The 15,005-nt window shown below is 44.4% G+C and overlaps 1 protein-coding gene and 1 long non-coding RNA gene across 5 annotated transcripts; both read left to right on the top strand.

Annotated features, from left to right (window-relative positions):
• Window position 1: 1 nt before the first annotated feature.
• On the top strand, window positions 2–14,847 carry sumo2b (small ubiquitin like modifier 2b). 4 transcript variants are annotated; one of them, XM_061749090.1, is made up of 5 exons: window positions 2–159; window positions 2,004–2,135; window positions 2,397–2,538; window positions 9,128–9,199; window positions 14,123–14,847. In XM_061749090.1, exons 1-4 carry the CDS (start codon window positions 139–141, stop codon window positions 9,160–9,162), a joined length of 330 nt encoding a protein of 109 aa, XP_061605074.1. In that variant the 5' UTR covers window positions 2–138; the 3' UTR covers window positions 9,163–9,199; window positions 14,123–14,847. The 4 variants fall into 4 exon arrangements, with proteins under 4 accessions (XP_061605074.1, XP_061605075.1, XP_061605076.1 ...); XM_061749091.1 differs by lacking the exon at window positions 9,128–9,199; XM_061749092.1 differs by lacking the exon at window positions 2,397–2,538.
• On the top strand, window positions 9,206–13,789 carry LOC133465922 (uncharacterized). The gene is made up of 2 exons (XR_009784780.1): window positions 9,206–10,524; window positions 10,713–13,789. It is a non-coding gene; the product is annotated as an uncharacterized LOC133465922 (long non-coding RNA).
• Window positions 14,848–15,005: the final 158 nt, after the last annotated feature.

The raw sequence follows: 15,005 nt of genomic DNA on the forward strand, positions 1-15,005 counted from the left end.
AATCGGAGCTCGCTGTGCTGTGCGCGCACCAGCTCGGGGCCGCGCACGCAGGGTTTGGAAACTTTTAGCGGGAACGCGTACGTGCGCGCACCCGTGTTCTTTGTGTGGCAGGAAAGAGAAAGCGCCAAAAGAGTGACCATGGCTGATGAGAAACCCAAGGTGAGTGCCAGTACATCACACCGCCTTGAACTCGACTTATTCCACACCGCGGGTGGCGTGAGGGCTCATGTGAAACATGAATTTCCACGTGCTGTGCGTAATCTTCTCGAAGTTTGCAAGGTACAACTGAAGTCGTTTGGAGAGACGAACCGGAAGGCTTGTGCACGCGCATTAAGCGGCGCGCGGCCTGCATTTTGTGCATGAGCACAAGGCGCAGCCAACCAGCTGGTGGCACCCTCACTGCATCATATCTGTTTAGAAATGTTTGCAGTTCACTTCTTTATTTCGAATATGTAACAGTGATGTGTATATATATTTATATATATATAAAAGAACAACAAAATAGAAGTCATGTTTCCATCCTTTCACTGGTCGGACCGCCTGAAATACTCCCCTGGTGTCCAGTGGTGGGAAGTAACGAAGTACAAATACTCTTGTTACTGTACATAGATTTTCCAGGTAGCCTATCTGTACTTAACGTTACTTTTGAGTAACAAAGTAAAAAAAAAAAGACTTTGTTACTGTACTTAAATACAAATACTTCGTTGTTGAAGTGTATTTTTCAGGTATCTAATTCAGTTGAGCAACAATGTACAAATACTTTGTTACTGTGCTTAAGTAGATTTTTCAGGTATCTGTACTTGAATAATGACGTACAAATACTTTGTTTCTGGACTGAGTGGATTTTTCAGGTACAGTCCCTGGTTAGGTTTTTGATGCATCTGTACTGAACTTGAGTAAGAAAGTACAAATACTTTGTTACTGTACTGAGTAGATTTTTCAGGTACATTAATTTCCGCTATATTGCGGTTCACGCTTTGCGGTCCACCCATATCTTCCTTTTTTGTGTGTGTGTTAGTGTTATTACCGTTGTAATTCTAAAAAAAAATGTAATACTTTTTGTGCAATATTTGTGTTATCCATTGCTCTTGCTCTCTCTCTCTCAGTATATTATATGTGTTTGAATGTGTTCGCATTGTTTTAAGTCGTTTATAGAACCTCCAAATTAAAATGTCAAAATTGCTATAAAGATATGCTTAGGGTGTATTTAAATGGGGTATTGCTATATTACGTTTTTGACTTAACCCTCGCGACGGAGGCGGGATTACTTTATCTGAACTTGAGTAACGCTGTGCAAATACTTTATTACTGTACTTCTGTAGCTTTTTCAGGTTTCTGCATTTTACTTGAGTATTTATTTTTTCAGTTGACATTTTATTTTTACTTCCTGCATTTGAAAATAGAGATCAGTATTTCCTACTCCTTAATTGGCTTGTTACTTGATTCTCAGCGGCAATGATTACTCAGTGTAAAAAAAAAAAAAAAAAAAAAGACCTAAATTTACAATACATACTCTTGCAGAATTTATAAGACGTACGTACCATTGTTGAAAGAAAGCACGAGCGATCAGGAAAAGCACATTTTCGTTTTTAAGGGATTTAAATTAAACTATAAGGCATTTGGGAATGGCACAATCAGAAAATAATGAGATGGTCTCCCTTCAGTCATCAGTCATATTTTCCAAAATATTGCCAATATTTGACAATAACATAAATGTAATATAAACGAATAAGCACAACTGTAAATAGACATCCACATACACTTATTGGAAACCGTGTAGCCAAGAGAAATGCTATGTAACAAAGAGAATGCAGTAGACTGTTGGGAATAAAGGAATACAATTTCACGGAACAAATGTTAAAAGTTTAGGTTGTAGATGTAAGATAGTGTCGAGGCCAACAGAGAAAGCAGAGGCTCTCTGACTTCCCACCACTGCAACAACAACAGTTTCTGTTTTGTTTTTGTTTTTTGTTTTTTTCTGGTTTCCTGCTTGTGTCCCATAGGAAGGAGTGAAGACTGAAGGTAGTGAACACATCAACCTGAAGGTGGCAGGCCAGGATGGATCCGTCGTGCAGTTCAAGATCAAAAGGCACACGGCGCTCAACAAACTCATGAAGGCCTACTGCGATAGACAGGTGAGCACATGACACGCCACAGTGGGACCTCGACTTATGAGCAGAGGTGGGTAGAAATGCGCTACATTTACTCCGTTACATTTACTCAAGTAACCTTTTGGATAGATTGTGCTTGTCAAGACTAGTTTTAGTGAAGCATACTTTTTACTTTTACTCAATTATTTATGTTCAGAAAAAACCCAATACTTTTACTCCCATTACAATCTACATGCCGCTTGCTACTTTTCTATATCAGTAATTGCGTGCGCAATCTATTTTTAGACGTTCATTTTCAACTTCCGCATCGGGCGCCGTTGCTCCACCATGGTTACCACAGTGATGTTTGACTCAGGTTCCCCAACGATACAAGAAAGTCACATGTCTGCACACAAAGTCTTCTATTGGGCTTCGCGGGCCAATGAAAGTGAGTTGTGACAGCCGCGCGCGACTCGTGTTTACATTACAGACTTCGAAAAACAACAGCTTTACCATGCAGCATAGTTTTGTTCCTGCCCAAACTTGGACATTTCAGCCCACTTTTAACTTGAGAAAACACCTTGCGATAAGTTACAGATGTTTTTGCCGTTGTTTTGGCTGTACTTTAGGCAATAGTTCTCTCATACACACACACACACTATCAATAAGTATCAAATAATGATAATAATGATAATCAAATAATGTTTCTGTCAGGCCCTATGCATGTGTTGTGGGTTTTTTCACTTATAAATGGAAATGGTGGCAGGTGTGTGTGTTGACTTCCATTGAAGTTGAGTTTGAATATGATCTTGTTAATTCTGAGCACAGCTGCATGCCAGTTATAAGAGGGACTGTATCCTTGTGCAACCACATTTGTTTTTATTTATTTTATTTCAACTTGATTTAATCCGGTAAAAGACCAGTTCAAAGAGAACATCTATTTAGCAATGGGGACCTGGCCAAGAAGGTAGCAAGTTAAACGTCAAGTCCAAGTCAATCACATTCAAGTTTTATTTCAGTGGTTTACTGTATTTTCACCTCCCCCCTCAAAAAATTCTTAAATAAATAAAACATTTGAGTGGTACAAATTCTAGATCAAATTGATGGTGGAAAAAGTTTGAAAAAGATTTTTCTTGGTCAAAGTTTTTACATCACAAAAACCTGGCGTTTGAACAGGGGTGTGTATACTTTTTATATCCACTGCAGATTTGTTCCTGTTTTTGTAATCTGCCTGGTATTGTTCTGTTCAACAAGTGGAAACAATATAGTATAAGACCATTTCTTGGAGCTGAATTTGCCTTCATTTGTTATTTCACAAAGATTTTATTTATTGTTTTAGATGAAGTGATAGTCAGCAATATTTGAATTTGCATATTCATGTTTTATTTTGTTATTTTTATTTCATTTGACGTTCATGCTCTGATTTTAAAAAAAATAAATAAATCAGAGGTTACTCACCAGTTACTCAGTACCTTGGGTTCCCGCCTTGCTCTCCCCTCTCCTGGCGCCCTCGCCCGGTATTGGTGGGGGCGGGTGCTTAACATGGGCTTGCTTTCGGCAGACTGTGACCTTTTTTTCGGGTGGCAGCTGGCTCCTGCGTTGGGCTCTGTTGGTGGTTGGGGCCCCCATCCTTTCCAGGGATGGTGGGGCAAGCTAGGTGAGAGTGGGTTGGGGGGGGGTGGTCCGGTACCCATGCCCCTCCCTTTGGGACTGGTCGGGGTGCTTCAGTTGGGCTGGGGGGACCGCCATGGTTCCTGGGGAATGGGTGGCGTCCCCCTGGCTGGATCCCCTACAGCAGTCGTCCCCAACCACCGTTCCGCGGACCGGTTCAGGGCCGTGAGAGAAAGAATGACCAATTTATATAATTTCTGTTCTATTGCAATTCTCGTGTCAATGTGTTTTATTTTGAAAATCGACCGGATCTTCTCCGCCGCACCAGCTGCGCGTCTCAATTGCCACGTCGAGACTGCACAGAAAGCTTCCGTTTTTCTGGTCCCAGCTGGCTAACGGCGGGAGAGCTCGAAGAACGAAATCTATTTCACTTCATTTCGTTTACTGAAAAGATTTGTTCCTTTGAACGAAACGTTCGCGAACGAAACAACACTATATCAGGAGTCCTACTTAAAATACGGGTTTATCGCAACAGTTAACTCTTACGTACCAATTCCGCTTTGATACAAATACAGTCGTAGGTTGCTGCTCAACACAGGCAGAACTACTTTTACGGAGTTCAAAGTCTACTCTCATTGAGGAGCTACGGAACTGCAGGAGCTACGGAACTGCAGTCTGGTCTGGTTGCCTACAATAACTCTGACCCCGCGTGTGTGCGTGCGTGCGTGTGTGTGTGTGTGTGTGAGAGAGAGAGAGAGAGAGAGAGAGAGTGAGAGAGAGAGAGAGAGAGAGAGAGAGAGAGAGAGAGAGAGAGAGAGCATGGTGGGCGACTGGTTAGAGCGTCTGCCTCACAGTTCTGGGGACCCGGGTTTGCATGTTCTCCCCGTGCCTGCGTGGGTTTTCTCCGGGCACTCCGGTTTCCTCCCACATCCCAAAAACATGCATTAATTGGAGACTCTAAATTGCCCGTAGGTGTGACTGTGAGTGTGAATGGTTGGTTGTTTGTGCCCTGCGATTGGCTGGCAACCAGTTCAGGGTGTACCCCGCCTCCTGCCCGATGATAGCTGGGATAGGCTCCAGCATGCCCTTGACCCTTGTGAGGAGGAGAATACATATATGTATGTGCATATACATATGTGCATATATATATATATATATGTATGTATACTCGCTTAAATATTTCACTCTTTGTTATATTGCAGCCATTTGCTAAAATCATTTAAGTTATTTTTTTTCCCCTCATTAATGTACACACAGCACCACATATTGACAGGAAAAAAACGGAATTGTTGAAAATTTTGTAGATTTATTAAAAAAGAAATACTGAAATATCATACAGCCATAAGTATTCAGAGCCTTTACTGTGACACTCATATATTTAACTTGGGTGCTGTCCATTTCTTCTGATCATCCTTGAGATAGTTCTGCAGCTTCACTGGAGTCCAGCTGTGTTTGATTATACTGATTGGACTTGATTAAGAAAGCCACACACATCTATATAAGACCTTATGTTCAGAGTACATATTAAAGCAAATGAGAATCATGAGGTCAAAGGAACTGCCTGAAGAGCTCAGACACAGAATTGTGGCAAGGAACAGATCTGGCCAAGGTTACAAAAAATAATGTATGCTGCACTTAAGGTTCCTAAGAGCACAGTGGCCTCCATAATCCTTCAATGGAAGACGTTTGGGACAACCAGAACCCTTCCGAGAGCTGGCCGTCCGGGAAAACTGAGCAATCGGGGGTGAAGAGCCTTGGTGAGCGAGGTAAAGAAGAACCCAAAGATCACTGTGGCTGAGCTCCAGAAATGCAGTCGGGAGATGGGAGAAAGTTCAACCGTCACTGCAGCCTTCCACCCGTCGGGGATTTACGGCAGAGTGGCCCGACGGAAGCCTCTCCTCAGTGCAAGACACATGGAAACCCGCATGGAGTTTACTAAAAAAACACCTGAAGGACTCCAAGATGGTGAGAAATTAGATTATCTGGCCTGATGAGACCAAGATATAACTTTTTGGCCTTAATTCTAAGTGGTATGTGTGGAGAAAACCAGGAACTGCTCATCACCTGTCCCAACAGTCCCAACAGTGACGCATGGTGGTGGCAGCATCATGCGGTGGGGGTGTTTTTCAGCTGCAGGGACAGGACAACTGGCTGTATTCAAAGGAAAGATGAATGCGGCCAAGTACAGGAATATCCTGGACGAAAACCTTCTCCAGATTGCTCCGGACCTCAGACTGGGCTTAAGGTTGACTTTCCAACAATACTGACCCGAGGCACACAGCAAAAATACTGAAAGAGTGGCATCAGAACAACTCCGTGACTGTTCTTGAATGGCCCAGCCAGAGCCCTGACTTAAACCCAATTGAGCATCTCTGGAGAGACCTGAAAATGGCTGTCCACCAACGATCACCATCCAACCAGACAGAACTGGGGAAGATCTGCAAGGAGGAATGGCAGATGATCCCCAAATCCAGGTGTGAAAAACTTGAATCTTGCATCATTCCCGAAAAGACACATGGCTGTTTTAGCTCAAAAGGGTGCTTCTACTAAATACTGAGCAAAGGGTCTGAATACTTATGGCTGTGTGATATTTCAGTTCTTTTTTTAATAAATCTGCCAAAATTTCAACAATTCTGTTTTTTCTGTCAGTATGGGGGGCTGTGTGCACATTTATGAGACAAAGAAAATGAACTTAAATGATTTTAGCAAATGGCTGCAATATAACAAAGAGTGAACATTTTGAGGGGGTCTGAATACTATCCGTACCCGCTGTATTTATTTATTCTCCTACTAACATGCATTTTATGGTCATTTATGAGACATGGACTTCAATCCTTAAACTGCATATATTGGTACTGAGTCTATGGTATAAACTTAAGTGTACAGAATTTGAGACAGCAAAATGCTAAACTGTTAGCAATTGCGATTAGCATTAGCACACTAGTGATTAGCATTATTGGTCAAAAAAACGCTAACTACCATTGAGCACACTCATTATCGTATATAAAGTTGACTTTGCCGAGTTATTCGATTTATTTTATTTTTTCTTCTAGATTTTTTCTTCTAGAGCTGTAATGCAGCTCAAGCCCTCGTCTCTTTGTTTAAACTCGCAGTTTAAGCTCTTTCATCTCTTTCTTCAACAAACCGACAAATTCCTGATGACATAATCTCTCTATGCGACAGTCATTTCAACCCTAAAATAAGAAAAACGGGCACAGTAACCCCAAAAAATATTTAATTCCTCAGCAAAGTACATACATTGCAATATTACAATCATGAACTTAAATTCACTGACTGTTACACGGGGTCTGTAACAGATTAGTGGCATTTGTAGTCATTTCAATTGGGAAAGATGATATGAGACAACCTTCCCATGGGCTCACCACCTGTGGGAGGGGCCATATGGGTCGGGTGCAGTGTGAGCTGGGCGGTGGCCGAAGGTGGGGACCTTGGCGATCCGATCCCCGGCTACAGAAGCTGGCTCTAGGGACGTGGAATGTCACCTTTCTGGCAGGGAAGGAGCCCGAGCTGGTGTGTGAGGTCGAGAAGTTCCGACTAGATATAGTCGGACTCTCCTCCACACACAGCTTGGGCTCTGGTACCAGTCCTCTCGAGAGGGGTTGGACTCTCTTCCACTCTGGAGTTGCCCACGGTGAGAGGCGCCGAGCAGGTGTGGGTATACTTATTGCCCCCCCGGCTCGGCGCCTGTACGTTGGGGTTCACCCCGGTGGACGAGAGGGTAGCCTCCCTCCGCCTTCGGGTGGGCGGACGGGTCCTGACTTTTGTTTGTGCCTATGCACCAAACAGCAGTTCAGAGTACCCACCCTTTTTGGAGTCCTTGGAGGGGGTGCTGGAGAGCGCTCCCACTGGGGACTCCATTGTTCTGTTGGGGGACTTCAATGCTCACGTGGGCAGTGACAGTGAGGCCTGGAAGGGCGTGATTGGGAGGAACGGCCCCCCCCCCCCGATCAGAACCCGAGCGGTGTTCTGTTATTGGACTTCTGTGCTCGTCACGGATTGTCTATAACGAACACCATGTTCAAGCATAAGGGTGTCCACACGTGCACTTGGCACCAGGACACCCTAGGTCGCAGTTCGATGATCGACTTTGTGGTCGTGTCATCGGACTTGCGGCCGCATGTCTTGGACACTCTGGTGAAGCGAGGGGCGGAGCTGTCAACTGATCACCATCTGGTGGTGAGTTGGCTCCGATGGTGGGGGAAGATGCCGGTCCGACGTGGCAGGCCCAAACGTATTGTGAGGGTCTGCTGGGAACGTCTGGCAGAATCCCCTGTCAGAAGGAGTTTCAACTCCCACCTCCGACAGAACTTTGCTCATGTTCCGGGGGAGGCGGGGAACATCGAGTCCGAGTGGACCATGTTCCGCGCCTCCATTGCTGAGGCGGCCAACCGGAGCTGTGGCCGTAAGGTGGTCGGTGCGTGTCGTGGCGGCAATCCCCGAACCCGTTGGTGGACACCAACGGTGAGGGATGCCGTCAAGTTGAAGGAGTCCTATCGGGCCTGTTTGGCCTGTGGGACTCCTGAGGCAGCTGATGGGTACCGGCTGGCCAAGCGGAATGCAGCTCTGGTGGTCGCTGAAGCAAAAACTCGGGCATGGGAGGAGTTCGGTGAGACCATGGAGAAAGACTTCCGGACGGCTTCGAGGAAATTCTGGTCCACCATCCGACGTCTCAGGAGAGGAAAGCAGTGCACCACCAACACTGTGTATAGTGGGGATGGGATGCTGCTGACCTCGACTTGGGACGTTGTGAGTCGGTGGGGAGAATACTTCGAAGACCTCCTCAATTCCACCGACACGCCTTCCCATGAGGAAGCAGAATGTGGGTTCTCTGAGGCGGGCTGTCCTATCTCTGGGTTTGAGGTCACCGAGGTAGTTAAAAAGCTCCTCGGTGGCAGAATCAGCACCTCCAAATCTGAGACCTTGGTCCTCAGTCGGAAAAGGGTGGCATGCCCTCTCCAGGTCGGGGATGAGATCCTGCCCGAAGTGGAGGAGTTCAAGTATCTTGGGGTCTTGTTCACGAGTGAGGGAAGAATGGAACGGGAGATCGACAGGCGGATCGGTGCAGCGTCTGCAGTGATGCGGACTTTGTATCGGTCCGTTGTAGTAAAGGAGGAGCTAAGCCGAAAGGCGAAGCTCTCAATTTACCGGTCGATCTTCGTTGCTTCACTCACCTATGGTCATGAGCTGTGGGTCGTGACCGAAAGAACAAGATCCCGGATACAAGCGGCCAAAATGAGTTTCCTCCGCAGGAGGAGATGGATGGATGGATATGAGATAAGTGAACATTTTGAGTTACAAACGTGGTCACGGAACGAATTAAACTCGTATCTCATTTCACCACTGTATCTAAATTCAGGAGGTAGGCCAACAACTGTGTGTGTGTGTGTGTTTTTTTTTTCCCCCAGGGACTGTCCATGAGGCAAATCCGGTTCAGATTTGATGGACAGCCAATAAATGAGACAGACACACCGTCACAGGTAAGGTTAAGATCGTGACAAAAAAAGGTCATTCAGAAAGAAAGTGGGATCTGATAATGTGCACCCTTCATATCAAAGTGATTTGCTCTGGATGCTTTCACAGCTTTCGTGTCAAGTCTTGGTCAAATGTTGTCCAGAATTTCATGCATTCTTTGCAATGTTCCCTCACGAGGGCACTTAACTGAGTATTTCATGATTTGATGCCCACTTTTTCCCCATGGACAAAATGTCTTTCCAACCAAGACTCATGATTTGCAAACATGCACAATCTCAGATATTCTTAAATGGACAAAAGTGGTTTTGTTGACAAGTAGGGCATGGGACAAGACGAATTATAATGCACATCAAGGCAATAGTTTGACTTCCAGCGTTTTTGATGAACTTCTTAAAGATTAATGGAAGAATACCTTTTCTCCATAGATATAATCTGTTTACTGATACTCAACTGCAATGATTGTCCTGGCTTTATTGGGGGCAAGACACTTATTAGAGCAGTGCTTCCCAAACATTTTTTGCAGCGCCCCCCTTTTGGAGATGGGCTTGCTTTGTGCTGCAGATGTTTTCTAATCGTGGACACAACTATGAGACAGCTACTTGAAGTTAATTTTCAATGTCCAGCTTTGACCTGTATTTGGTCTTGATTGAGGCAACTGCAAAAAACCCGATCTCGCACAAGTAGGATGTGGCGAAAGGCAGCAGTCTGGCCATGGGTCTCCTGCCAAGCAGTGAGTAGTAGTCGAGAAGGATTTCAGGTTCTCAAAGGAATCTATATTCTGCTCCCACATTTCTAGTTTTCTAGTAAATGAAAACACCAGGTGTGGAAGGTGTGTGTTGGTACCCTGGATCTGCAGATTTAGTTCAATGAGTTTTTGAAAGATGTCACTGAGGTATGCGAGTTTCATGACAAAGTTGTTGTCTCGAAACTTGTGGTTAAGATCATTACCCTCCTCCTCCAAGAATACTCGGATCTCATGCCGCAGTTCAAACACCCGGGATAAAACTTTACCCCGTGACAGCCACCGAGACTCGCTGTGGAACAAAACTGCTGTGTGATCAGAGCCCATTTCGTCACAAAGTGCGGCAAAAATCCGGGCTTTGAAGGGTTTTGTTTTAATGTAGTTGACTTTGGCAATGATGTTCGCCATTACATCGCTCAGTTGTTTGGACGCGAGCACTTCTCTATGGATAATACAGTGAGTCCACTGCGCATCAGGAGCAACTTGCTTGACAAGCGCTTGCAGGCCTCCTCGTTTCCCAGCCATTGCCTGAGCCCCATCTGTGCAGATCCCCGCACAGTCCTTCCAGTTCAGATCAGCCTTCTTCAGGTATGTATCTGCAATTTTAAACAACTCGTCCGCTTTTTTGCCACCTGTCACAGCTTTTTTGGAATGTCTTGCAGCCATCTTGCAATTCTATGCAAGATGGCGCCGACCCGTGTGGTCACCTCGGTTACGCGCTCTCTAGTATTGTTTTTGTGTTTTTTGTTCGTCATTACACGACTCACTTACACAAGGAGAGACTTGCTAAGAATCAAGGAGGCTACTCCGGACGTTCTTTCACCAACTCTCGCAAATCCGCGAATTTCTTTGCCTGAGTTACTCACCGGAGCAGCGACCGTGGTCTTTGGCGCATGGAGGCGGAGGCGGCACCGCCACAGAGGGAAGCGAGCCGGCATCCAGGTGAAGCTCCGCAAGAGAGGATACAGACTGCCGTTTCCGTCCATCCACCTCATGAATCTACGCTCCCTACCCAACAAAATTGACGAGCTTCATCTTCTGATAAAGACCAGTAAAGACTTCGGACGTTCCGCCGCCATGTGCTTTACGGAGACTTGGCTTTGTGACGCTGTACCCGTTGGCGGCGTCATGCTTTCCGGCCTCCATCTTCACAGGGCAGACCGCGACATGGAATCATCGGGGAAAATAAAAGGCGGCGTGATATGGTTCTATATCAACGAAAAATGTAAGGCCGTCACGGAGCTCAGCACACACTGCAGCCCGCATTTGGGTTAGGGTTTTTGAATTGTAAGCCTTTCTACTCGCTTTGCGAGTTCGCATCATTCATTCTGGCTGGTGTATACATTCCGCCTCAAGCTACCACAAATGCCGCACTGCTAACACTCGCCGAACCAGTAAACGAAATTGGAAAAAAAAAAACCACCCGGACTCACCCCTCATTATTCTCGGGGACTTTAACAAAGCTAAACTCAACCACGAACTCCCTAAATACAAGCAGCACAACGACTGTCCTGTCTTTGAAAATTCAGCTGACAGCCTGGATGAATATACGGACACTGTCACATCCTATATAAGTTTCTGTGTAGAGGTTTGTGTACCAAAAAAGTCATTTCGCACTTTCAACAACAACAAGCCGTGGTTCACTGCCAAACTTAAGCAACTTCGCCAAGCTAAGGAGGACGCATATCAAAGCGGGGACAGGGCCCTGTATAATCGCGCTAGAAACCTGCTGACTAAAGAAATTAACATTGCAAAGAGGAACTATGCAGCAAAGTTGGAAAAACAGTTTAGCGCTAACGACTCTAAATCAGTCTGGCATGCATTACAATCGCTGACCAATCACAAGCGACGATGCCCCCAAGCTGAGAACAATAGCACACTAGCCGACGACTTCAACGACCTTCCACTGCAGATTTGAAAAGGACACTTTCACATCCCACACGGCCGCACCACCGACCACAATCTGACTTCTGCATTGACCATCCATGAACAGGATGTGAGACGCATCTTCAAACAACAAAAGATTAACAAAGCGACAGGCCCGGACCTTGTGTCCCCATCCTGCCTCAAAGTCTGCGCGGACCAGCTCGCTCCAGTCTTGACACAGATGATCAATAGATCTCTGGAACTGTGCGAAGTACCATCCTGTTTCAAACGCTCCACCATCATCCCAGGCCCCAAGAAAACTACAAGGTTGTGTCCTCTTCTCTCTCTACACGAACGACTGCACCTCAACGCACCACTGTTATCGGCCTCATCAAGGACGGTGACGAACCTGCATATCGACAGGAAGCGGAGCGGCTGGAGCTGTGGTGCGGCCGACACAACCTGGAGCTGAACACGCTCAAGACTGTAGAGATGATCGTGGACTTCAGGAGGCATCCTTCACCACAGCTGCCTTGTCTCAACCGTCGAGACCTTTAAGTTCCTGGGAATTACAGTCTCTAAGGACTTAAAGTAGGCAATCAACATCAACTCTGTCCTCAAAAAGGCCCAGCAGAGGATGTACTTCCTGCAGCTTCTGAGAAAACACGGCCTGCCACGGGACCTGATGAAGCAGTTCTACACAGCGGTCATCGAATCAGTCCTGTGTTCTTCCATCACAGTCTGGTTTGGTGCTGCTACAAAAAAAAGGACAAACTCCGACTGCAACGGACAATCAAAACTGCTGAAAGGATTGTCCAGTTCCTGTGTTCCAGATTTACAGGGGAATCCAAAATGGATTAAAACATCAGATTTAAAGGTAGAACTCTGTTCACGCTGCTGTTGCTGCCGCGGCGGCTTGCAAACAAGAACAAAAGTTGGCATTTTGTTGTTGTTTGTTTGCAGCTTCCGTCCATATATGATTGGATATTTTACCCACCCCTAGTGGTGGCCCATTGAAATACACTTATTTTTATAACAGAGACAAAGGTGCATAACGGTAAAACTCTTCAAACTCTGCGGATGTACAGTAAGTGCATAAATGGTCCTAACTGCTCATTAACCCCATTTCACTTGTCTTTATACATTTGTAAAACATGAAATAGTTCTGACTCATTCACAATTCATATTCATGTCTCAGAAATAACCCTATTTATTATGCCGTCTGCTATTTTGTGAATGCAAAATGGCTGCCTCATCCTGGCGCTTCAGCTTCATAAAGAGACTCTCCGGGGGGGGGGGGGGGGGGGGGGGGTTGAATAGGACCGTATGATGGCTAACAACTATGAATAATTCAAATACTCATCAGTCAAATTAATTGATTTTCAAAAGGAAGTTCAGTGTGTGCGCTACTCTTGTTTACATTTAGACAAACAAAAACAACAGCTTTCATGAAAACTTTAGAAAACGCCATACAGTAAATTGCAGATGTGTTGTTGTAGTTTTGGCTGTGCATACACACACACAGCAACGGCAGAATTTGCACATACACATTTTGTAAAAAATTTTGTAAAAAAAAAAAAAAATTTCAATTGATGTTCATGCTGTGGTAAGTAATTATTGTGTACTTTTTCTTCTTACTCGAGTTATTTTTTGGAGAATTACTTTTACTTGTGTCACATAATTGTCAAGTAACAGTACTCTCAATTGAGTACAATGTTTGGCTACTCTACCCACCTCTGGAGAGGACATCCATTGAGGTGCTGCAGTTTAGTCAATTATTTTTCCAGAATGAGAATTCTTAAAGAGGAGGATGCTATTCATGTGGCACAGCTTGAAGCAGGCCTCAGGTGCTTAATTTACAATGTTTTTTCGTCACCTTTTTCATGCCTTTGGTGTTTGCATGTCTGAATGTTTAATTCTCTTTTGTTTTGTGTGTCAGTTTTCCAGTAAACCAACTGGGAGTGACAAATAAACATCTTGAAGCAAGCACGATGTGCCTCTTATTTTGAGAACTGTGCATGCGAGTCTTCCCAGTTCCTCAAAGTTATACGGTGGTCTCCCATTTCTTTGCAGTGAGAGATGAGAACAGCCACTAAAAAAGTGTTTAGAGCATATTTTCGCCGATTTCAAAGACTGTAAACTTCAGCTTTACAGATGCCATGTCTGCTCGGCAGTGTGGTACCATATGATTTAATAAAAACAGAAAATCCTTGAAAGCAAATATAACAAAAGGGCCATAGGTTTCTGACAAGTTTAAACAAATTAAATTCATTTCTATAATTGTTCCTGTTCTTTTTTTTTTTTTTTTTTTTTTTTACAGTTGGAAATGGAAGATGAAGACACGATTGACGTGTTTCAACAACAGACAGGAGGAGTGATTTAATCAACCGTCCCCACATCATCTTTCCTCATTTAAGAGAACCGCAGCCTGGGATATACATGATTTACATCTCACCCTATTGAGGTTTAAATGACTCTGCTGTACAGTATTTTCAATATTTTCCCTGTTACTTCTGTACTTTTTGTACATAAACCAATCCACATCGATTTTTAGGTTTTAGGTCGTCAAAATTGGACTGATTCTAGACTGAGAAATATTCTGACTTTTCCAATCGCCAGGCTGGGTCAAGAGTTTTGCTCGTAAATTGGTTCTAAAGGTGTGCTCTTTTGAAATTGATTGTGATGTTCACAATACTTAAAGAATGTGGTCACAAGGGGCCAAACCACCCGTAAAATTGATCTGTGTGATCAGATCACTCTTGTGTGTCATGCATGATCTGACTACTCAGAACACGTTAATAAATGTCAGGGCTCTATCAAACTGTTGAAATGGGCCTGAAATCTCATTTAGTGACCACATGAAAATAATTCGATTTTTACCTTTATATGGTGGCGATTGTGTGGACAATACCTTTTGATTAATCCATTAACCAGACCAAAATGTCATATTTTGGGAAGGAGGAGGATATTTTGCCGCCATACAAAGAATCTGTTTTGTCTATTAAGATACCTGATTAAATAAAGCTATTGTTGTTTTTCCAATGATCCTCTCCAGTGTGATTGTCTTCTTCTCATTTATACTTATTGCCCCCCACCTTCTCATTTGTAACACGCTATGCGATAATACATAGTCCCCTATTAAAATCAACTTGGGATGTTGTGTGAAAGGTAAATAAGAACAAAATACGATTGGCAAATCCTTT

The sequence above is a fragment of the Phyllopteryx taeniolatus genome, chromosome 16 (genome assembly GCF_024500385.1).
Source record: "Phyllopteryx taeniolatus isolate TA_2022b chromosome 16, UOR_Ptae_1.2, whole genome shotgun sequence".
Lineage (NCBI taxonomy): Eukaryota > Metazoa > Chordata > Actinopteri > Syngnathiformes > Syngnathidae > Phyllopteryx > Phyllopteryx taeniolatus.

What these genes read in the sequence shown, in the direction of transcription:
- sumo2b (XM_061749090.1), top strand. Translation starts at nt 139, where the DNA reads ATGGCTGATGAGAAACCCAAG. An exon ending in TGGCTGATGAGAAACCCAAG is followed by an intron (nt 160 to 2,003) that starts GTGAGTGCCAGT and finishes TGTGTCCCATAG; the next exon opens with GAAGGAGTGAAGACTGAAGG. An exon ending in AGGCCTACTGCGATAGACAG is followed by an intron (nt 2,136 to 2,396) that starts GTGAGCACATGA and finishes ATCTATTTTTAG; the next exon opens with ACGTTCATTTTCAACTTCCG.